Genomic DNA, 23258 nt, shown 5'->3' on the forward strand with positions numbered 1-23258 from the left:
TTAAATATATGGTAGGCCTTGATTGGTAACGAGAAACAGGTGCACCACTGAAGAAGCACGCCCTCCCCTTCAGCTGGTGCCGAAAACCAAAACGGCCGCAGAAAATGACAGTACCCGCTCCTCAACAGACGCCCCCTGGTGGACTAATTGGTATAGACGGATTGGCTCTTCATGCACCCTGGAACCAGATAACACGAAAAGCTGTCCACTATAGTAACCGCTGTCCCTCAAAGGGTTAATGTCAGGTCATACATTTTGATGTATCATGACATTCATAACCCATTCATTAGTGTTATGTCCGGAATTGAAGTGTTTTGAAACCACTTCAGTCACACACCTATTACAATATTGGTGCATTTAAAAAAAATATGAGCAAATGTTATCATACGGTATCAAACTCCCACCCCCTCCCACTTTGTCCCTTTTGTTGTGGTTGCTGCCGGTGGTTTGACCCACGAAGCCATTCACTGCTGTCCGCGCTGTCATAGCAACCAGGAAATACACAAGGCTGTAGGTTCTTGTGTGTGGAGCAGAAGAACGTGGCCAGTGTGCCACCACCACCACTGCCACACAGAGGGGATTCATCTCTATCTTCAGTTTGTGGTGTGTATCTGCAGAGTGTGTGTTCACGAACGCCTACAATTGAATGAAGATTGCCATTTCTGTTGAAATTGTGTGTGAGTGCTGAAGAGCTGACTCTGAAACGGAACGGCTGGGGAAATATGGGAATATCGGGGATGTGATGAATAGTGTGTGTATGGCCCGAATGAGCGAAACAGTTTGAAGTTGGAATGGTTGAAATGGGTCAAGAAATCTGGAAAGTTGTGGTAAATATGTAAAATTTCGTTGCAAAAAGTGTGGACTTTGGGGAAAGTGGAAAATTGTTTTTGCTGAATGGTTTGAATTTGGAATTGGAACAGATTGGCAAATTTTATTTTTATTTTTTGGATTGAATCTCTTATTCACTTTCAAGTTTTTTATTTTTGTTTTTTTGTGCGTGGGGGTGTGGAGAATGTGGCATCTTGGGAAGGCAATGTCGAACATGTCCAGAATGAGGTGAATATATTGAAATTGGTATGGTTCGAATCGGTGGAGAAATGTGGAAGGGGTAGAACACATTGGCGGAATGCGTTTTGGGAGTCAGGATGAGAGAGTGCCGAAAATCTCACACTCAACTGAAATGCTGCAAAAATAAAGTGGAAATGGTGAAACCATGAATGTCAGACTCAGGATGGTTTGAATCAATCGATAATCTGAAGGAGGCGGTGCATAAATGAACTCTGTTTTATTTTGGGGATTTTAGTGTGAAAAATGCGTGGTTGCCGGTGAGGGAAGGGAAACAGATTTTTGGAGTGAGAAAGATAGAGAACTTTTTTTTTGTTGTTGTTGAAGGATCCCTTCACTGGACTGTTTTTTGTGCGTGTGGAAAACATGAAAATGTCATTCATTCATTCATTCATCTTCCGAACCGCTTGATCCTAACTAGGGTCGCGGGGGGTGCTGGAGCCTATCCCAGCTGTCTCCGGGCAGTAGGCGGGGGACACCCTGAATCAGTTGTCAGCCAATCGCAGGGCACACAGAGACGAACAACCATCCACGCTCACACTCACACCTAGGGACAATATAGAGTGTTCAATCAGCCTGCCACGCATATTTTTTTTGGAATGTGGGAGGAAACCGGAGCACCCGGAGAAAACCCACGCAGGCCCGGGGAGAACATGCAAACTCCACACAGGGAGGCCGGAGCTGGAATTGAACCCGGTACCTCTGCACTGTGAAGCCGACGTGCTAACCACTGGACTTACCGGGCCGCCATGAAAATGTCATAAAGGTGGTTAGTTTGGTGGAATGTGGAAAGCAATGTCCATTTTGGAATTGGAGGGGTTTGATTCAGAAGGAGTAAAAGAGTTAAAATTGGCAGAATAATAATACTAATCAAGTTTTTGGGTGCAGAACTACACAATGAAAGAAGTTGGGTGGGATTGGTGAAAAACATCAACCAAAATGCTGGAGAACTAAAATTGAAATGTAGAATGTGAGGCTTGGAATGGTTAGAGTTAATCTATAAATATGGAAGGAGGTGTTAAATATATCAATATATCAAATATATATCGGAATTTTATTTTGAAATCTGGGGGGTTTGGGGATTTGGAATAGTTCCTAAGATGTGCCGAATGAGTCGGATATTTTAAAGTTGAAATGGTTTTGAAACGGTCAGCAAATGTGGTGGTAAATATGTAATTTGGACATTTTATTGTGAAAAGTGTGGAATGTGGAAAATAGAACTTCCTGTTATGAAATAAGACGAATACCGAATTTTGAATGGGAAAAACAGGGTACTTTTTGTTGAACATCTCATTTGCTTTTTTTGGTGTGTTTGTGTGTGTGTGTGTGTACTGTGTAGTACCAGTAGCAGAGAGCGCCGAAATGGCCGCCACCACAGCGCTACCCCCAGTGAAAAGCGTGGTAGTGTACAGGAACGGAGACCCCTTCTTTAGCGGCCGCCGGTTCGTGATCAACCAACGGCAGGTGTCTACCATGGAGGCCTTCCTCAATGAGGTGACCTATAATATCGGGGCCCCGCTGGCCGTCAGGACCCTGTATACTCCCAGGCAGGGCCACAAGGTCGCCGACCTCCAGGACTTGCGGACGGGGGCCCAATATGTCGCCGCTGGTTTTGAGAAGTTCAAGAAACTGGAGTAAGCACCGGCGACCCTTTTGTATTCTGCTTAGGCGAGGCTGGAAGTACAAATACTTTGTTAATGTACTTCAGTAGTTTTCACTTTGACTCGTTACATTTGAAAAAAAAAAAGATTGAAGGGGAGGTCAAGTCAAAAATGTTCTTGACAATAATATGTTCTATGCCCCCCCCCACCCACACACACACACATAGTAGTCGAAACACAGATTAATATTTTGGGATAACAATTAAGCAGAAGAAAAGACTCGTTTTTATCTATCTGCGGGGGGCATCCAATTTGTCCTCTACTGCCACTTGCTGTCGACGGAAAATGACATCACAGTGCCTAAGAGCTCAGATAATGACTGTCATGGCTCACCTGTTCACTTTTGGTCATGTGACATCAGTCACCTGAGCTCTTTGAACAGAGCAGTTTTTTGTGTTTTTTTTACCGAGTACTTTTGGGACTTGTGCTCATTTGTATGGAAGACTTTTTACAATTTTTTTTTTTTAATGTGTGTGCTCTCATGATGCAGCTACGTCAACAACGGTGTGAAAAAGCAGCCGGCAGCTCGTGAAGACACACAGGTAGGCTGGCTCGTCTTTCTTCTTAAACGTGTCACATTTAAGGTCTGCTGCTCGGTCTATGACTTATTTATCCAAGTCCAACCACAGGGATGCACCAGTGGATCTCCTACCAAGCCAACTCGGATAAAAATAGACCAAACGTCTCATACACGTTTTGATTGTTGATTAATAAAAGGACAAAAAACGAATTTGTGGATACGGGACTCAACTTGTTCGATGCCTAGCGAACGAGTGGCTTTGTTCTCACTCCAAGGGCGCTATTTCTTCTTCGGACAGAATTGAAAGAGAGTAACTGTGTGTGCCTTGGACATGCGCCCCGCGTGCACCCATCATGTCGACTATGTGCATTGCGGAGCGCTCGCATGCCTGGTGTCGTGGTTGCTGTGGAGCACTGCGGCAAATGTGGCATCATGTGAAAGTTAAGCTTAACAGTATATGGACAGTGGATTAATCAGTGCATGTCCAGGCAAGTCCAAACGGCCGCTTTGTTTTCCCTCACGAGCATAGTAAATGTCACATAGATCCTTGGGCTCAATTGCGCCCCAATGACTTCATTTAATGAATGCTTAACATGCCTTTATCTGTCCGCTTTCTAATTAATCACACAGGTAAAAAAAAAATGGTTGGATGACGGCTTGTATCTAGAAAAGTGTTGTTTTTTTTTCATGTGGAAAATTGATGTAAAATGTTGCCTTTTGACAACAGATTCACATAAAATTATGTCAGAGATTCACATAGAATTATGTATCAAACTTGTGCTCGATGGAAACACGGCTCATTTATCGGCATGTCTCCTGCAGGCAAAAATAATCCCGAGGCCTAATGTGTCAGCCAAATGGAAGAAGTTTGTTCCAGTGCCCTGTATTATACAGTAAGACAAAACTCGTCCGATCATACACGTTTACTTGACGCATTTGCCCGACGAATTTATGTCATATTTCAGCGTTTTCCGCAATGGGGACATCCTGTGTCCACCCTTCCGATTCATCATTCCTCGCAGCATGCAGCGGGACCTGGAGCAGATCCTCAGCCTGGTCACCGACAAGGTCAGCTTACGGACTGGCGCCGTGCGGAGGTCAGTTAAAAATTAAAAAAAAAAAACACAGGCAAAAATAGTATTGACTGGACCGGTTGTGACTGTCAGGTTGTGTTCTGTGGAGGGGGCCACAGTGACCTCGGCGGGGGAGCTCGAGACCGGATGCTGTTACGTTGCCGTGGGAACCGAGAAGTTCAAGAAGCTTCCGTACGTGGAGCTGCTAGTCTCTAAAGCCACAGAGAGGTATATCAATCAAGGCTTTAGATTGTGAAAAATCAAGCCCTGGTCTCTGCTGTCAAATGTTGTCAGCGTGGAAGCTAGCTTGCAAGGCTTGGGCCAAGTAGCTTCTGAGAATATTTATGGCTGAGAGGCAGAAATTCCGTGGATTCGGACAATTTTAAATGAAACAAGGTTGAATGTCTTGATTCATTTCATAATCGATTCGTTGTCGATGAATCATTTTCACCTCTAGTATACTTAGACATACAGTATCGTCTCAACTAGATCAAGTTTCCTATTAAAAAGCCAACCTCAAAACCCCCCTGTTGTTTCCCTGGTCATTTCCATAAACGTTTGTGACTCAAAAAATCCGCTGAATTTTGCAAGCCGAATGCCTTGAATGAAATATTTGGGTCTTTTACTACATATTGATTCCTTCACTTAACATTGAGTTTTCCTATTTATAGGTATTACCCAGGAAGAAGACGGGGGTTGAGGAGAAACGTGGTAAATATCAATTTGATGCGCTGACAACGCAAGCAGCAGACAACTCTTGTTTTTGCCAAAACATACAAACACAAGCGGGACTTCATTGTGGAGGGCAAGCAGTATATCATGCACACCATGGGCTCTTACAAGAAGGATTTCATACGCCATAACGTACAGTGGTTCACAAAAGTCAGAACACACTTCACATTTTTGCTAATTTCTTTTTACAGGACGATACTGAGAAAAATAAAATCACACTTTGGTACACTATAATTTAGTCAGCAAGGGCGGACTGGGGAGAAAAAGTGGCCCAGCAGTCATTGACAGACTGGCCCACTTCGTGCGATGTGGATGGAAGTCGTTGCCAATCCGTCCGTATTTTTAAAAAATATTTTTGTTGTAGAACAGGAAGGAAGGAAGCGGTCCAGAAGACCAATGTAGTGACTCTGCTCTGCTCAACTCTCCAGAGGTAAAACCATATATAAATATAGTAGGGATGCAGGATTTTCTGAATCAAGTCGTCCAGGTCCTGAATGAGAATTAAGCCCCAAATTATGCTCCCACTCTTTTGACTGTTGACATTTAGTGTGTATTTTTTTCCCTTTTTTTAATCAAATGCTGTCCTATTTTTACGCCCAGTATAATGAGACACGCATCTTACAAAAATATTAACTTTTGTCTCATCAGTCCACAGAATATTTCTCCCCAAATCTCGAAGGAAATCATTAAGATCCTTTAGTGAAATGTGAGACGAGACATTTTTGTCAAAGCCCAACACACTGTTTCTATCAGTCAGACGAGCGGAGGGTGAAATCGACGGGTTATGAAGCTGCTCCCCCGCAGCAGGAACGGCACCTGACAGACCCAACAACAGACCCGAGAGCGAACGACACCTCCGGACTCTTCGCCAAGCCCGTCAGGGTTCATAAAGCCAGACGAATGCCGAGACCGCCCCACAGCAACGGACCTAGTCAGGAACCACCCTCACACATATTCATATCCTTTCTCAGATGAATCGAATGTATCGTCCGTGTTTTGCTTAAGCCTATCGCGGCGTCTTCAAGCCGGGAGCGCGCAGGAGGAGGAGGGAAGAGGTCAGAGGAGCCAAGGAGGTGCAGGAGGACGAGAATACAGCGACAGAGCTTCCCGTTGATCAGGTTTCCTATATATAAGCCACTTGATTTGGTCGCAATATTGGGTACACCGTGACAATCCCATCGGAGCTTTAGGCCCAAATTTGACCGTGAAATAACGTCAGAAGTCTTAATTTAAGAATACATTTATTCATTCATCTTCCGAACCGCTTTATCCTCATTAGTGTCGCGGGGGGTGCTGGAGCCTATCCCAGCTGACTTCGGGCAGTAGGCGGGGGACACCCTGAATCGGTTGCCAGCCAATCGCAGAAGAATACATTTACTACTGTTTTATTTTTGGGGGGGGGGGGGGGGGGGGGTTGGGCAATTGTCGTTTTTCTTCCATTTATGTAGCAAATGTCCAATTGTCAAAAGTTTCTAAAAGATTATCCTGATCGTTTATCCTCATCTGTTCGGGAAAATGTTAAACCTTAACATTCACGATGGCAAATCCATGTGTGTGGTCCAGCCGCGGGATTTGTGACTACCTCTCTGACAGTGTCAAAAACTGATGCTTATCTTTGTCGTGGCAGAATTTTTGACACAGCTCATTTATTGGTATTTATCAGATAAAGTGAATTGTACAGTGATTTTTTTTTTTTGAAACCGTAAATGTCTTTTATCCTAAGAGAGTGGCAGAAATAGTGGAGGATGAGGAGCTGAACATCACATATGACGCTCTGAATGGCACCCTGAAGGTTTACATGATTATAAACGCAAGCATTTTATGAAAAAGTCCTGGTTTTACATTGAAAGGACTCCTAAAAATGTCACATTTATAGTTGCCGCCATCTGACCAAGATGAAGCGGAAAACACAGCGACAATACAAAGCACAAAAGAGGAGTTGAGCAGTGAAAACCTGGTACGCACACATCGCACGCTTTTTGGGGGGGCTAACTTCTTGTTTTGCGGGTCTCCTAACCTGAGTGTCTTGATTTAAAGGAGCCTGAGCTCAACAGAATGACTCTGAACACCCCCAACTGTCACGGAGAAATTCAGGGATATACTTTGGAGCATCAAGGGGAACAGGCAAGTTGAACCGATCTATAACTGCTTCAGAGAACAAAGTGTATGCAGAAAAGTGGTGAAGATTGCATGACTGTCTGTGTCCTATGTGTTGTGTTGTGTTATTTTTGTTATCTTGACTTCAAAATGGCGCCGCGGGAGTGGCTGCCTTTCCAGCAGCTCCTATATTTTGTTGTTCTACTTCTGCCTTTCATAACTTTGCTGCTGTGAATCTGGAATTTCTCCATTGCGAGACTAATAAAGGTTTTCTTATCTTATCTTATCTTATAAACTACGTGCGCCACTAAGCGCCCTCTAGTGGTACGCCAAGGAATCACTGCTTGAGTACAGTTGAGCATATTGTTACGATGATTTGGCAATCTTATATTTATATTTTATCATTTCTACTCTTTGGTGGTACTTGGTGTAAAAGATTTGATATGCACTGCTATGTATGATATCAGGGTGCAATGTCACATCTATTTTTGTGTGTGTGTGTGTGTGTGTGTGTGTGTGTGTTTTACAGGAGAAAAGAGCACAGAAGCACCACCAGGGAGAAGGCCAAATCGAGCAACCATCATAACCACTCTCTTTATTTGCTTTGATCGAAACTGTATTACAAAAAAAAGAGCCTGGTAATGTCATTAATTCTTGTTTTTGGGAGGTAAATGCCCATTAAAAAAAGTAGAGCCAACGCTTCATGATATGTACATTTTAGTTCTTGCAATGAAATTATTTCCAAAAAGACGAATTAAAAGTATTCATTTAAAAGTGTATCTTTTTTGGTGAGATTTGTTTGGATACAGCTACACAATATTACACTTCTTAACGTCTGACGGTTTTGATCACATCATTCTGGATTTTATTACCTCTGCCAAGCAGGAAGAGGTAAAGTATTGTTTCAAATGGCATTTGTTGGTTTCATTTTGGGCTCAGGGAAAAAACACTGCAGGGTGAACAAAAACAATTTGGTTGAAGAGAAACTGTCCCAAGGTGGATTTCCAATGGCTCATTTTAAGAGTTTACATAATTTTTCCATGAACCAGAAAGTAGCTAAAAACAGACAACCAAAAACACGACAATTTTTCACTATTTTAGGGGATTTTACGCCATTTTTCCCAAGCCCGAAAATGCATTGGATAAAGAACATTTACCCTCAATTAAAGAGACACTAACGCAATAAATAACATACATTTGATTTTCTGACAAAAATACAATTATTTTCTGACTTATATCAGGCCGCCACTTCGATCATTTGTGATTGAATGATTGGGGGTTACCAAGGTGGAACTTCCACCTACAAATGCAACGAATTTCGGCCATGTTTAGCAAAGATGATCTTCCGAGTGCGTTTATGCACACCGGAAGGTCATCAGGCCTGAGCCTGAGTGCCGACGTCATCTATGGAGCTTACGATACACAAAGTGACCCCGACCATAGTGAGTAACATTCCGGCAACAGCTTCTGAAAAGACACGGACAGATAAAGGTTTCAAAACTAAAGAGAACATTTGAACAAGGCTGATGAAGGCAAACTAATGCATCACGATCGGACTGGACTCACGTTTGCCTCCAAAATCCTCGCCCAGCAACTTGCCAGTGAGCAGAGTCCAAAGGAAGGTGAGAGAGTTGGACACGGGGACAGCCAATGACAAGTCTGCATGATAAAATGAATGACAATAATTAAAAGACCGCCAAAAAGACGATGATGGGTTGTTTTTATCAAAAATCAAACAACGAAGCGTGTGACGGAAAAGTGGTTAGGACTGCACGACTGTCCGTGTTTTATGTTATGTGTTGTGTTTATTATTTTACCGTACTTTATGTTAACTGTTTTGTTAAGCGCTTTGTTACAGCTGCCGCTGTTGTGAAAGCGCTATATAAATCAGCATGTATTGTATTGTATTGTATTGTAAAAATTAAATAAAAGAAATTAGGAGGTAAAAATGTCTCAAAATAATATGACTTTATTCCCATTAGGTGACAATTTTTTAACAATATGCGACTTTTTCCACTTTGATCTAAAAAATATCCTTTTTTTTTTTTTAAATGTTGAAATAATGTAAAAAACATGTAAACCTTTTCTCGTTCACATAAAATTATAAATACAAATTACTCGATCAAATTACACAAAGTTTTTTTCCTCATTAAAATACCTTATTCAATTCCGACAGAAATCTCGAAAATATACAGCCTTTTGTCAAAAAACTGCGAGACCTTTGAAACCTCCCTTTATTCTTGCAAAATTAGTTGAATCTAGAAAATGGGCATTGACTTTGACACCTGGGATCTACGGTTTAATGTCTCACCTGTGGTGGAAAGTGTGTAATAGTACACCAAAGAGCCACTTTGGTTCAGGACAAACGGGATGAGATACTGAGGATGGATATAGAATAGAGAAGGAAGGGCATCCATTTTATGTTTACAACATTTTTTTTAAAAAGCATAGAAAACAAGCGAATGCAAAAACAAGTGAAATGTGCTATGTTTACCTTGAGATTAAGGAAGAGAAACTTGAGCTCAGCAAGAAACTGAGCCACTTTGCTGGACTTGGACACGTGTTCGATACCTTCAGTGCCTTTTTTCAGGAAAGGGTTGGTGCATCCCCACAACACGGACACCAGCAGGAGACTCAGTACTTCCACTATTGAGCAGCATACTTTAGGTCGCTTGAATATGCAAATGTTTTTAAACCGTTATCACTTATTCCTGTTAGATACTGTCACGAGAGACATAAAATGATGAGTTCCGGTGTAACTTCCTTAGCATGAGGGCTACAAGGAAAGCTGTCGGATAGCTACGTTGTAATCAGTTCAATGACGCCAAACACGGTCGTATTAGTTTCATTAAAACTGATAAAATACACACACAGAACTCGGCTTATATAAGCGTTGAGACTGTTGGAAAGATATCATGAGTTAGCGACCTACCTGGTGTCACCATCATAACAACGTCACAGACTGTTGACGCGTTGCGTTCAAGACCGCCTTGAAATGGTCGGATAAACCTATTTACAAGAAAATAACTGTTCGAAGTACTGTACGCCAAAACCAAATTCAGTGCATTTTTTCCCCAAAGAGTCTTGTTGAATTAACCACCACCAGATTCAAGAGTCAAGTCCTCCATTTTTTTAGTTTATTGAGTTGCTTAACTTTGCACTTCTTGAATATTCCCCTGTAGAGGTGATTCTCAGCATTATTGGTCAAAGATGGGCAGAATAACACTACAGTACATTTCTCTCCCATCGTTGAATTCTTTTGGCATCGTTCAGTAACGCTAAAGGCGACCCAAATCTGATTTTTTTTTCACCCATGCCGTGCCTGTTTTTTTAATGACAGTTTGAATGGCTCAGTTCCGTTTTTAACATAGTTTTAAAAGTAATGATTAAATTAAAATATATTACCACAAAAATTATCTAAAATGTTTTAACACTTTGATAAACATATAGATTGGCTCAAATTAATTCTAATGATGATTTCTGTTAATTACTTGCACGTTTACGCTCTTTTTTTCAACAAATCTAGGCATGTTTATTTGAACACAAACTTATAATTATTCTGTTTTATGCACTGTAACAAGTGGATACTGTATTGTACACAGGTTAATTTCGTACCTTCTGCCATCTAGTGGAGGAGCATTTAATTGTTCTCCCCGTCAATACAGTATACGTCACTTAGATTGATGGCGAGATCCAATATTGCTTGTAAATAATAATTTTCTCTGGATGGGAATCACTGCTCATACCGCTTATCCTGTTGAGGTTGCAACCTGTCTCAGCTTTCTTTAGCCTAATGACTACATCCAGAACTGGTCAAATCAATCAGCACAGACAAAAAAAAAAAAAAGAAGAAGAAACTTTCGGACTTGTATTTGCATCGTCATTGAATGCCTGAAAATCCAGTTTTATTCAATTCCAGTGCGATCTAAAGATTTTTAAAAAATGATACAAATATGAAGAACAATGAAAAGTAAAGTGCAAAACTGGTTGGCATCGCTTTGTTTTACAAAGAAACCAAGAAAATGTGTGTGTGTGGGGGGAGGGGTCTAGAAATAAAGTATAAATCTGAGCTAAAAACGTGTCATACTGGCAACCAGGAATGAGTAATCCTTTTTTATTTGATAGTGGTTGGATGTCTTCTAAATGTGATACTCAACTGTACTGAATAAATGTGCTCAATTAAGACCAACCAAGGACTGGTAGTGCAAACACTGACTATTGATACAAAAAGCAGCCTCACTTCACATCCTTCCTGAAGCCCTTTTGTGGTGTCTTTTTGTTCACATTTGGTCTCGGATTAACCATAACAATAAAGTCATGTTTCCACAGGATTCAGTCTATAAAGACAGGCGCATCAGTCAATCTTTTGAGCGGATGCTACGTGTTTCCTGACGTGTCATGGATGGTAACCGCCGTGGATCCACTGGCCGTGCTCAACTCTTCTATGCGATGCACGGAGTTCGGTTCTGCTCTCGGCGATGGCGATGAGCCGAGGTTCGACGAGCTGACTCCGATGGTGGCCATGGGCATGATTGGAACCGCAGACTGGGATGTCTTCTTATGAGGTTTGGAGGCCCCGCTGGACCCCAGAAGTCGGGATGCGTGGGTTCGCCTGATCTCAGAGAAAACGAGAATTAAGGGCAACATTTCCACATGAAGACAAAACATACATTATTTACCAACAGTGGTACAACAAGTTACGAGTGCTGAGCAAACTAACGAAATTACAAAAACGAAAATTGAAAAAACATTTTCACGAGCATAATAAAATAAAAATGAAAATGCTTTCGAAAAAAAACAGAGAACTAACTGAAACGACATCTTACATTTATGAAACTAACTAACAGTAATTAAAGCGGAAATGTCCTTTGTTTTCGTCTTTGTCAATGATCATACAGGAGCTTTCGGGGTTAACTTTTCTGTATGTCCGTAGAAGTACTTAGTGACCTTTTTTAAACTTACACTCCACAAATACTGCATATACGGAAAGAAAACTCAAACTAATACTAAAGCTAATAAAAACTAAACTAAAACAATGCGTTTGCGGAAAAAAAAGTAAAAAAACAAAACAAAAACTCAAAATAAAAGTCCAAACTAAATTAAAAACGTACTATATTGAAAAATACAAACCTATTACAACTCTGGTGTTGACTGACCCAATTTTCAAAATTTTAGCCATATGAGCTGTTGTTCAAATGATTTTTTTTTTCTCTTGAAAAAAAAGTGCTCGCTTAATGCTAACACACAACGCAAACAACGTGACAGGGGACATGCTGACCTGGTTGCATATACAGTATTTGGGTACAACACAGCCGGGACCTCATAGGAAGTCAAAAGTGATAGCAAAGTGTGTGTGTGTTTATTCCCTATAGTTGCCATGCGACATTGAAAAGGAATGTGGCCTTACTTGTTGTACGTCTTTAGGATGAAGAGAAGAATAGTGAGGATGATAATAATACCGATGACGATGACCGCGATCATAGCACCAGAACCTGGGAGGAAAAACAACCAATTGTGATTTGAGAGGCATGATGTGGATATACTGAAATGCATCATGGGAAGGCTCTCACTCTGGATGAGGATTTGTTCTTTGGATTTGGTGATGCTGGAAGGTGATGATGTGTTGCTTTCGGGTGAGGCGGTTGAAGTTTGCATCTTCAGCGTGAACCTGCACAAGCAAGAAGGAAAAAAAACGCTTTGAAACATATTTAACCCTTTTGGAGACAGCGGTTACTACAGTGGACAGCTTATCGTGTGATCAGGTTACAGGGTGCATGAAAGGGATTTAATACAACCACACTATGCTGCCTTAAGTCTCTGCGTTCCCTCTGCATAACTTTGCGCTTATGCGCAAAGTTTGCAATATCGCTGTGGTTCCATCATATTAACATGATCATGATCAGTCAAACATTACATGGCAATCACTGGCAGTGTTGACCTATGATCAACCGTGCCCATTAGCACCTACAAATATTATGTGGACTGTTTGCAAAGGTGACAGCTTGTGATAAGTGGCCGCTTGATGGTCGGACATCCTGTCGTGATACTCTGAGCTAATACCGCTCAGATTCAAATGCTGTGGTGCAGGCTGGTTTTCAAGCTTCATGTTAAAAACAAAAATATGTCATACATCAGACTTATACTGCACATGCAAAGTCGTGACTGCATTGGGGGCGGGGCGGCTGTGATTTTAACTGTTCTATTTGTTTTAGTTTTTTTAAGTCCAGAGGACCTTTAAATATAAAAATACACCAAATATAGTTTGGTCCGCTCTCTCATTTTCCGGGTACTTGGCATACTTCCTCAGCATGTCGAGCTGAGTAATGACCTCAGTTTCCTTGAGCATGCAACTTTCTGTGTGCATTCAAGATATGTCGGTCTGGCCCCATTATCAACAAAACATTGTCTTTCCTGTTTTTCTTCAAATTGGCCGTTCCCCTCAGCACACTTTCTCTTCATAGGTGCAGGTTTTGAAAGGCATACAGGTAACTGGGACCGGGGGGCAGGATAGCATTTCCTTCCACTTTGCATCACTTTATAATTACATTTTGATGCAATCCGTTGTAAGCCTGAGCTACAAGTGATTAAAAAAAAAAAACGCCAAGGGCAACAACACGGCAAAAAATGTGGAGGCCACATTAAAATTTATCTTTGGTGTAGGAGTAGCAGGCCGCAAAATATCATCCCTGCAAATGCCCTGTGTTAACATTACAGCAATATTTATTGACGTATAATTACAAGATAATGTTCGTAAGAATACGTCAGTGAACGTGATATGCCGGTAGCGGGATGATGTATTTGCATACATTGCGGCAAAGGGTAACGTTAGCACGTCAAGCCATCGGTTGGCGCTTCCTGTTCAGTGTGTGACAATCTCTATATTGTTCCACAAATCATCATGTGATACACTTTCACCTTCATCAAACAACAGCTTTAATGGTCTGTAAACCAAGCAGAACAGGAACTAAATTGACCCGTACATTTAAAGACCACAGCAGCACGATGAATCACGTGAAAGTGATTCGAAAAGAACATTCAGGTTCAATGCAAGGGCCAATTTGACATTCTTCTCGGGTAGTTTATGAAACATAGTGTGGTTAAGCAACCAATTGAATGTGTGAGTTTTGTTTGAGACCTCCGCCGTAACTCAAGTGACTTGAGACAACTTTGGTTGTGACCAGGCTTGTAACTCAAAACACTTTAAATCTCAAATCAAATGAACGGAACTAATTCCAGCCCCTACTCCCCCCCCCCCCCCCAAAAAAACACCTTTCAGATGTGTTTGGGGTTTTTTTTTGGTTTTAGTAGGGGAAAACTCTACTTGATAATATTGCATTTTAGATAAACATTCACTAATGACACAATTAAATAAAGTGAAAAAGAAGAAAATGTTTTTTTATTGCACTTTGCATCAATCAAATGATAATTTTGCTGTTCACCTCGGCCATCTGGGGGCAGCATAAGACAAAGAGTACACGGATGTGGGTACAGTATTGATGTCTCAGCTCCTCGCAGTGGATAAAGAATATATAAGTGAATACCATTACAATAAATGTCTAAAACCATTACGTGTTAGCATAGCATTAAGTTAACAGCTGAACCGCTACATGCTTTTTTTAAATACACAATGTCTAATTCTCCTAGCTTAACATTCAGTTTGGCAGTAAACTTAAACTGGAAGTGACATTCCACAGCTTCAAGCTTTTTTTAAAAGAATAGTTTGAGTTTACCGCACTCATATCTCAAGTTTGTACTCACAAGTCAAAGCAAAAAAAATGGCTGGCTCCTATTTCCAAAAACTCATGAATTCAGTCACTCGTATCTCAAGGCACCACTGCCTTGGCCCACTAAAAACCTTTTGCTGTAGTTTGAGAAGAATATGAGCTGTTTCCCTATCCCAAGCATCGGCTGCCGTCCACCGCGTTTTCCCCGCCTCCTCCCCCCCTACCACAGAAGCCGCAAAAATCAGCAAAGTGTATGGAACTTACCAACTACGCTCTACTGTGAGATCAGCTCGAGCTTTCTCCAGGTGGAAGGATGAGGAGCGCATGTCTCGCCACCTTACCAACCCCCCCCCCCCCTCTCTCCCTCACTGAAAGGAGGGGGGCATAGTCCACGAGAGAGGAGTGAAGTCCAATCCAACGTCGGAGACTCCCCCCCCCACAATGTCTTGGTGGACGGGAGGTTTGTTGACCTACAACACAACACGCCCTCTCCTTCTTGTACGCTCTCTCTCTCTCTCTCTCTCTTTCTCTCAGGTGGGTAAAGCGAGTAAAAGGTGTAGGGGAGTTTTCTGATTTAGTGTGCAAGAAGAGAGTCATCATCTGCGGCGGCTGGTTTTTCAGGTCCTCCCACTCGGGCATCGAGGGAAGCCTGGTTTGGCGCCTGATTAAAAAAAGCATTGGCGGCCACACTTGCGGTGATTTCAGCGGGAAATCTCACACCACGGTGTACCTGGTTGAAATATTAAAATCCATTACTTCAGGGATTCCCATTACATAATACTTCAACTAGGGATGCATTACAGACAAAGTTAAAGTACTTACATTTGAGTAATCGCCAATACAGAGTACAGTACTGATACTTGATCATGCCATGATGTCTTGCTATTTTCATGAGAAAGCGTTGTATTTATTTATTTTTTCAGACCAATGTCAATTTGGCAGAATAAAATGCCAATAAAATGCTAATCACCAATTAAGATATCGTACGAGTAAAATAACTTATTTTTTGTCCCTTGACACGAACAAGAATAGCAATAGTGTAGGGAGGACAGTGTGTTGCACACATGCAAATGAATCTCAGATTTGATGAAAAGGCACAAAGAAGAATGCAGGCATTATATAATATAACTCGTTTTTCGTTTAAAAAAATCGTTTTAAATTGAAATTTTATTGTTTTTCGTAATAAGAAAACATTTTTAAAAATTCTCATACTGTATTTGTCTTTCCCGCGACATCTATGATTTCTATGAGCGCGTTTACAGCATTATGCATTGTGTTAGCATTAGCATTGAGCTAGAGGACTTTTGCGATACAAATGATTGTGTTTGCTTGAATAAACATTCAATTCTTTTTGTTTTGTGTTCATTTGACAATAGACTTCAATTGGGACTGTCGAACGAAAAAGCTTGAAGCAAACACATGTTGACTTTTTTTGAGGAGACAGTGTTTGTTGACATGCAGTACAGTATTGGTGCATCCCCAATCTCAACAGACAAGTGCACCACAATAGCTTGGAATAACATGGAAAACGGATACGACACTTGTCTGAACCTTGAAGGAGGTCTGTGCCACACTGAGTGCTATTCAGGTAGACCTCACTTTCTTTAAGCGTTATCACAAATCCAGCCGTCCCTACATGAGTGCACAAGTGGTTGAAAATTAACTACATTAGTTGGCTCAAGGGTATCAGGTAAAGGGTGTGTAGCAAATTTGGTCACATTTTTGTGGAAGTCAATGTGTGCGATATCTCAGTCTTATTATTGTATCTCCAGTAACACAACCTCACTTGTAGTCCTCCCCCACTTCCCCTTCAACAGTGCCAACAAACCACTGGGCTCTCCAGTTACAATCTGGAGGCTCTTAAGGCAGCTACTGTAGCTTTTTTTGTGAGCAAGTTTGAAGTGAACACATTGTTCATTATTCCCAGGTGTTCCCATGTCACTGCAGCAGCCTTATATAAGAAGAGTAGAGATTAAAAACCCCGCATAGAGGTCAGCTTTCACTCAACATAAAAAAAAGTCTCACTGCTGAAAAGTGAATCAAATGCACATTCTGGCAAAAGGCAAAAGTTTACTTAACTGAGATGTTTTGTTTAGTTGTTTTTTTTAAGTGAAAATGGAAAGCAACGACAGGTGATGCACCACAGTGTAAATGTAGCACAACTTCCCAAAAGTGATGTCGCACTAGTTGAGAGTGGATATACAGTGGTGCCTCGAGATACGATTCTCTTTGATTTGTCATATTTTTTAAATGTTTTCAGCCATAATAGTGTCTCTCAAACTAACACCACCTATAAAAAGGCACATTAATATCAAAGTTTGCATGTTTTATGATACAGACTATGAAGTCAAAAGTTTTGACAAGTTATGTGGTAAGATAAGGTCTGTAAAAGTTTGATCTTGCAGCAAGTGTTGTCTTTATAAAGATGTGTATTTGTACTTTTTACTAAAAGTTTTGACCTTCGAAGGAATTCATTCATGTCATATTTTCCATCGGGGAAGATTGTTGGTTTGGTGTGCTCGCATTCTGAGGTGTAAACTAAATGACACAAAGACAATCACATGATGTGGATACTTCTTTAAAAAGATTACGGTAGTCAACCTTTACACCTTCATAAAACATTCATCTGTTAATAAGACATTGGGTAGGTCGATTTCGAGCCATAAAGCAGGTTAAACATACATTGCCTTATTATAAAAGACACCAAACGTGGCTTTTAAGAAGCAGTTTTTATGTATGTTCTCTATGTGAAACAATACTACACAAATAGAAGCAGATACTGTCAAGAGAGAAAGAACATGAAAACACACATACCTGTACCGGTATTATCACAACTGTAAATTATTGCTCGTTTTGCTACTTTGTTTTCTGGATTTTCCTACCGAACAAGACATATTAGTCACGCGTCAACCAAAATATTTGACAACAAAATAAGATAACAAAGAAAACAATACAATAGTGACAAACATCATTGAGCTTTTTCCTCTGAAATGATCAGTGCGCTCCTTCATCATCAACATCGTCCAAGAGAAGCCGTGACAATGCGCGCGTGTTCGCGAAACACACGGCTGGGACAGCGCTGCAACATAAAAAAATTGGCATATGTACAAGAATATACACGTACACACACATCTGTGAGCACAGAGAGTACAAAAAAGTCATGTCGCTGGCCCTTTAAGTCGGGTCCTATCAAGCTTGCTTCTGTATCTACGTCACATATCGACATCTTGATGAAAAACGTTAAGGGGATGCTTTTGTTTTGAGGGCCAACAAAAAAAGCGACAGCTGTGATGTTGTCACACGGGAAACAAAAAAAACGAGTGCCACATGCTTGTGAAGGCCAGTTAAGGTGTGGGACGAACACAAACCCCAAAAAATTAATGTGCTTCCTAACTGGTGCAAAGGAGAGGCAATCACAAAAACAGAGTTAAAGTGCTGACATGCATCTTTTAGCATACTAAAAATCGCAATCTTACCATCTGAAACGTGATAATGAACCAGGTTTATGCAATGGTGGGCAGCGTGTGGCCTGTGGGCCATAAACAGCCCAAGGAGCCCACATGCCATGAAAATGTAAAAAAAATAAATAAATAAATAAATAAAGCCCTCAGAGGTACTCTTATACATTTGTTCTGTTGTACTCCACTCATGTCAAGTAAGTGTGATTGGGCTTTCGGATGAAATTTCAGGATGAGCCCAAAATGCCCTTTACAGGTAAACACAATTTTAAAGTTTTTTTTAAAATGAGGAAACATAGTATTCTATGATTGATAATTGTACTTTATAAAACCATACATGTTGAACTAAATAAAGAGAATGTAAAGAATGAAACAGTTTGTGCAATATTATTTCATGCTATCATCAATTCATAGTGCTGCCCCTTCTGGTGTACCCGCCTTGGCCACCGGTAGGCAGTATGATACTCTACAGAAGGTGTCACCAAACTACTCATTGGCTACTGATGAGTGTGAAGTGCGACCAAATAATGCGCACTTCTGGAAGAACACATTTGCCCAAATTCCGTTTAAGTTTTATTATTATTATTATGATGGGTGGGCAGGAGAAATCAGGTGGCGGAGCCATTACCCCCAGAATCAATGGAATAATCCATATAATAATCTTTGGGCTACTCATGTGGTCCTTGGGGGCTAACTGGTGCCCGTGGGTACCACATTGGTGACCCCTGCTGTACAGACATGCAGACAAAAAAAACAAAAAACAGAATCGACCTCTTTACTACTACTGTTGTGTGACTCAGTAAGATGCTGGAATAGTCGTCATTCCTCTGAGAGGATAAAGAACATATGCCTGTGACTATCCATCCATCCATTTTCCGAACCGCTTGATCCTCACTAGGGTTGCGGGGGGTGCTGGAGCCTATCCCAGCCGTCTTCGGGCAGTAGGCGGGGGACACCCTGAATCAGTTGCCAGCCAATCACAGGGCTGCCTGTGACTATTGTTATATTATCTGTTGACATACGTTGCTCTACCGATTGCCATTAAATATCAGTTGCTACTAAAACCAAGTAACAATGCTAACCATTAGCATGTCAATGGCATTTGTTCGCATTAAATTAAGCTAAACTTTTTAAACTTTTTAATCAGGAGAAGCTATGTAGTTTTAAATAACGCAAGCTTTAATGTTATGGTAAACTTCATTTGGGCGTGGCGTTAAACATATTCAAGCCTCTTTTTTTTAATGTTTGCCAAACTGCTGCTTAAAGTAGAAGAGTCACAGAGATGCATAACAGTGGATGTAGCTGGAAATGTATTGCTCAATTTATGTATTGTGAATTGTACGTGTTCAGCTGTTGTAAAAGAACAGCAAATTGTGCAAATCGGTGCGATAGTGCCTTTCACGAAATTCCACCCGAACCATACCATACCAATATCTCTAACTTTTTGGGTGTAGTCTATCTTGTATGGTTCTTGTTACCCTACGCTAATGTACGTAATAAGGCGTGAACAAATGAATGAAGAAATGTAAAGTTGGATTAATAATCCATCCATTCATTTTCTATACTTTCTGTCCTAATTTATCTTATTCGCGGGTGTGAGCTGGGGTTTATCCCGTCCTCGACCGGCCGCAGGTCACTCACAGGGCAAACGGCCATCTCCACTCACATTCACAGCTATGGACAATTTCGATTTGCGTCTTGGAGCAACTGAGTGTATGGACCAAAAAGCTTCTTCATTGTTAGCCGTTAGCCTGGTTAGCATCTCGTACACTCACGCAGCTGCTGCTAACATCTGAATCAAGATACAACACATACTGTACAGATTCTTTTTTTAAGTGAGAAAACATTTCCATGTGTGTGCTTGTCGCTCTCACAGTGCGTGGCGTGATCGATATGACTCGTATTGATTCATGAGTCACACACTTCTTTAGCCCCAGTTCAGTTGCTAACCAGCCGCCTGATAAGCAGGATGTGTGTACCTCCTTAAGCATCCCAGCCAGTGAGCTTTCCTCGGTCTGTCTACGACTCCAAATAGATACAGTGAACTCTTAATTATTAAGTTCACTGATTGTTCATTTCTTTACGTCTTATTAGCATGAGCGAACACACAAAGCGGACATGAAACAAACAAACAAAAAAAAGACAGATGCTTCAGATAGTCCTAAAGTCGCGTGGGTGAAAACGCATTCAATAACAGCACATATTTACTGTCATTCCCTCTCACTGAAGGAAATACGTGAGAATGCTTTGGTTGACATCTCATCAGGCAGCTTTCCCTCTTTGACTAGAAAAACATCTACAAAGACCAAGGGCTATGTACAAGCCGGAAAAAAGCGGGAGGATGCTCCCAACCTTGCAAAAAGGATTTGCGATCCGAATGGGCGATAGAAAATGACGTTGACAGCACGGGAGGAGTTTGAAAAATTCAAACGAAGGAGAAGAAAATGACCAAAAGACGCCATTTTGGAGTTCTGCATGCAAACAAAGAAAAAGTTTTGTGTTTTCAGCATGCAAAAAGTGTATCAAATACACGATAAGAACACACATCGAATAGTAAAATTAAATTACAAACAGGAGAAATATTCAGCCACCACAACTTTTTTTGTTAGTCACATATGGCACTCCGTGCAGTGTGTGGGACGTTTAATATTCACTTTATTAGTATTGCTTCACGCTGTAGAGTATATACATGCATCCTGATGCGAGCTGATATGAACATGAATGGAAAAAAGGGGACCAAAAAAAAGTGCAAATCACCCCGAAACACACGAGCCATCGCTAAACAAAACAATTAGGTGTGCAGGGTACTAACACGCTAACTGGACTAGCAATGCGTGTAACGAGTGTGGTGTGTGTGTGCGTGTGTGTGTGTGTGTCCATGTCTGCTGAGGTTCGGCGGGCCAGGGGCGGAGTCAAGGGTGCCCCACTGGACAATGTGAGGAGTGGTTGGGTGTGTGCTAGTGCGTGTGTGTGTGTGTGTATGTGTGTGTGTCCCCTCATGCGTTTCCTCCGAGCCGTCTCATCCGATGGCCCACAAAAACTGGAGCAATGTTTGTCTGTTTTTGAGCTGGAATGATGGCGGCAGCAGCGCCCTCTGTGAGTGCAAAGATGAGAGAGAGAGAGAGAGAGAGAGAGAGAGAGAGAGAGAGAGCGTGCAAGAAGGAGAGGGCGTGTTGTGTTGTAGGTCAACAAACAGCCTGTAGAGGGGGTTGGCGGGGTCTAGTTGAAGACCTTTGGTGGCCCGTCAGGACGTCTGGTCTGCACAATTTCCTGCTTGGGCCGCGCTGCTTCGTCGTCCTCCGTCTCGCTCTCACACACGTGCACCACCACGCTCGGGGTGGACTCCGTGCCAGCATGCAGCTCGTACTTCTCACCTGTCACAATGACATTTCGTTTTATACAAAATACCACCATCGTGACCAGCATTAAAATACAATAGCTTGGGGGGGGGGAAATAAAAAAAGAGGGGAAGGATTGCTGCCTTAAAACTATTGTGTGGATCCCATCATCTGAATCGCTTATTCTCCAGAGGGTATACTGTATATTCTAAACTAAAATACAGTACCCCTCCGTAATTATTGGCTCGCTTGGTTAAGACATGTGAAGAGCCAATTACAGAAGCTTCCTCTTATACTGAAGAGTATGGTAATGGATCGTTCACCAGACAGAGAATCAAGCTCCTCCCGGGGCCATCTCAGTCCCCAGACCCCAACCCTATTGAAAACTTGGAGTGAGCTAAAGAGGAGAGTGCGGAGGAGCGGACCCAGGTCGCTGGATGATTGCAAAGCGGGAAGGTCGAAGATCTCTCTTTCTGGATACTTCCATCTTTTGAAACATTATTGGAGAAGACTGGGTGCTGTTTGTTTGTGCCAAGTATTGCCATCATAATTCTGGCACACATGAGTTGATGTAAAAGAATGATTTCTTCATGTGGGATATTTTCTTCCGACTGAAGAAATGCACTCGAATGAATTGAGGTCCTAAGTCATTTAGATAAACAATGATTAGAAGCTAAACACAGAAGAACACCCTCCTTCCCCGCGACTTGTATAAGTTCATACGTCACACACAATAATATGAGTCAAGGATGCATCCATCCATCCATCCATCTTCTACCGCTTATCCGGGGCCGGGTCGCGGGGGCAACAGCTTTAGCAGGGAAGCCCAGACTTCCCTCTCCCTAGCTACTTCTTCCAGCTCTCCCCGGGGGATCCCGAGGCGTTCCCAGGCCAGCTGGGTGACATAGTCACTCCAGCGTGTCCTGGGTCTTCCCCGGGGTCTCCTGCCGGTGGGACATGCCCGGAACACCTCACCAGGGAGGCGTTCAGGAGGCATCCGAATCAGATGCCCAAGCCACCTCATCTGGCTCCTCTCGATGTGGAGGAGAAGCGGCTCGACTCTGAGCCCCTCCCGGATGACCGAGCTTCTCACCTTATCTCTAAGGGAGAGCCCGGACACCCTGCGGAGAAAACTCATTTCGGCCGCTTGTATCCGGGATCTCGTTCTTTCGGTCACGACCCATAGCTCGTGACCATAGATGAGGGTTGGAACGTAGATCGACCGGTAAATTGAGAGCTTCGCCCTTTGGCTCAGCTCCTTCTTCACCACGACAGACCGATACAACGTCCGCATCACAGCAGACGCTGCACCGATCCGCCTGTCGATCTCTCGCTCCCTCCTGCCCTCACTCGTGAACAAGACCCCAAGATACTTAAACTCCTCCACTTGGGGCAAGATCTCTCCCCCGACCCGGAGGGGGCACTCCACCCTTTTCCGACTGAGGACCATGGTTTCAGATTTGGAGGTGCTGATTTTCATCCCAACCGCTTCACACTCAGCTGCGAAACGCTCCAGTGAGAGTTGGAGAGCCCCGTTTGAAGGAGCCAACAGCACCACATCATCTGCAAAAAGCAGGGATGCAATACTGA

General features: G+C 42.1%; 4 protein-coding genes across 8 annotated transcripts in view; 1 reads left to right on the plus strand and 3 right to left on the minus strand.

Moving 5' to 3' along the window:
- The first annotated feature begins 516 nt into the window (after window positions 1-516).
- dcdc2b (doublecortin domain containing 2B) lies at window positions 517-7795 on the plus strand. 2 transcript variants are annotated; one of them, XM_086126455.1, is made up of 14 exons: window positions 517-603; window positions 2405-2699; window positions 3217-3268; window positions 4069-4139; window positions 4212-4343; window positions 4413-4547; window positions 4991-5030; window positions 5416-5481; window positions 5805-5982; window positions 6057-6169; window positions 6775-6843; window positions 6928-7008; window positions 7089-7175; window positions 7678-7795. In XM_086126455.1, exons 2-14 carry the CDS (start codon window positions 2428-2430, stop codon window positions 7732-7734), a joined length of 1353 nt encoding a protein of 450 aa, XP_085982581.1. In that variant the 5' UTR covers window positions 517-603; window positions 2405-2427; the 3' UTR covers window positions 7735-7795. The 2 variants fall into 2 exon arrangements, with proteins under 2 accessions (XP_085982581.1, XP_085982580.1); XM_086126454.1 differs by lacking the exon at window positions 517-603 and having other exon boundaries at window positions 1946-2699.
- On the minus strand, window positions 7718-10154 carry tmem234 (transmembrane protein 234). Of its 3 annotated transcripts, none has more exons than XM_086126469.1 (5): window positions 10081-10154; window positions 9643-9794; window positions 9460-9526; window positions 8715-8807; window positions 7718-8648 (listed from the first exon to the last, which is right to left on the minus strand). In XM_086126469.1, exons 1-5 carry the CDS (start codon window positions 10094-10096, stop codon window positions 8524-8526), a joined length of 453 nt encoding a protein of 150 aa, XP_085982595.1. In that variant the 5' UTR covers window positions 10097-10154; the 3' UTR covers window positions 7718-8523. The 3 variants fall into 3 exon arrangements, with proteins under 3 accessions (XP_085982595.1, XP_085982594.1, XP_085982593.1); XM_086126468.1 differs by having other exon boundaries at window positions 7718-8612; window positions 10081-10131; XM_086126467.1 differs by having other exon boundaries at window positions 7718-8615; window positions 10081-10131.
- Window positions 10155-11014: 860 nt separating this feature from the next.
- Window positions 11015-15490, minus strand: ncmap (non-compact myelin associated protein). Its single transcript, XM_086128240.1, has 4 exons — window positions 15137-15490; window positions 12719-12816; window positions 12556-12640; window positions 11015-11760 (listed from the first exon to the last, which is right to left on the minus strand). Exons 1-4 carry the CDS (start codon window positions 15196-15198, stop codon window positions 11526-11528), a joined length of 480 nt encoding a protein of 159 aa, XP_085984366.1. The 5' UTR covers window positions 15199-15490; the 3' UTR covers window positions 11015-11525.
- Window positions 15491-17434: 1944 nt separating this feature from the next.
- Window positions 17435-23258, minus strand: part of rcan3 (regulator of calcineurin 3) — a 38167-nt gene continuing 32343 nt past the window's right edge. For both annotated transcript variants that reach the window (XM_086127939.1, XM_086127940.1), the window contains one exon: window positions 17435-21704. In XM_086127939.1, coding sequence (XP_085984065.1) covers window positions 21550-21704 — 155 coding nt within the window. In that variant the 3' untranslated portion in view covers window positions 17435-21549. The remainder of the gene's footprint in view (window positions 21705-23258) is intronic.

This window comes from Hippocampus guttulatus, chromosome 13 (assembly GCF_054856545.1).
Source record: "Hippocampus guttulatus isolate MCC_2025c chromosome 13, RoL_Hgut_1.0, whole genome shotgun sequence".
In the NCBI taxonomy this organism is placed as follows: Eukaryota; Metazoa; Chordata; class Actinopteri; order Syngnathiformes; family Syngnathidae; genus Hippocampus; species Hippocampus guttulatus.

What these genes read in the sequence shown, in the direction of transcription:
- dcdc2b (XM_086126454.1), top strand. Translation starts at nt 2,323, where the DNA reads ATGGGAAAAACAGGGTACTTTTTGTTGAACATCTCATTTGCTTTTTTT. An exon ending in CGGACTGGCGCCGTGCGGAG is followed by an intron (nt 4,344 to 4,412) that starts GTCAGTTAAAAA and finishes TGTGACTGTCAG; the next exon opens with GTTGTGTTCTGTGGAGGGGG. An exon ending in GGGGGTTGAGGAGAAACGTG is followed by an intron (nt 5,031 to 5,415) that starts GTAAATATCAAT and finishes TTTTTGTTGTAG; the next exon opens with AACAGGAAGGAAGGAAGCGG.
- tmem234 (XM_086126469.1), bottom strand. An exon ending in TTACACACTTTCCACCACAG is followed by an intron (nt 8,808 to 9,459) that starts GTGAGACATTAA and finishes TTTATCATGCAG; the next exon opens with ACTTGTCATTGGCTGTCCCC. An exon ending in CGAGGATTTTGGAGGCAAAC is followed by an intron (nt 8,649 to 8,714) that starts GTGAGTCCAGTC and finishes TGTTCTCTTTAG; the next exon opens with TTTTGAAACCTTTATCTGTC.
- ncmap (XM_086128240.1), bottom strand. Translation starts at nt 15,198, where the DNA reads ATGCGCTCCTCATCCTTCCACCTGGAGAAAGCTCGAGCTGATCTCACA. An exon ending in CTCACAGTAGAGCGTAGTTG is followed by an intron (nt 12,817 to 15,136) that starts GTAAGTTCCATA and finishes TTGCTTGTGCAG; the next exon opens with GTTCACGCTGAAGATGCAAA. An exon ending in ATCCTAAAGACGTACAACAA is followed by an intron (nt 11,761 to 12,555) that starts GTAAGGCCACAT and finishes CTCTGAGATCAG; the next exon opens with GCGAACCCACGCATCCCGAC.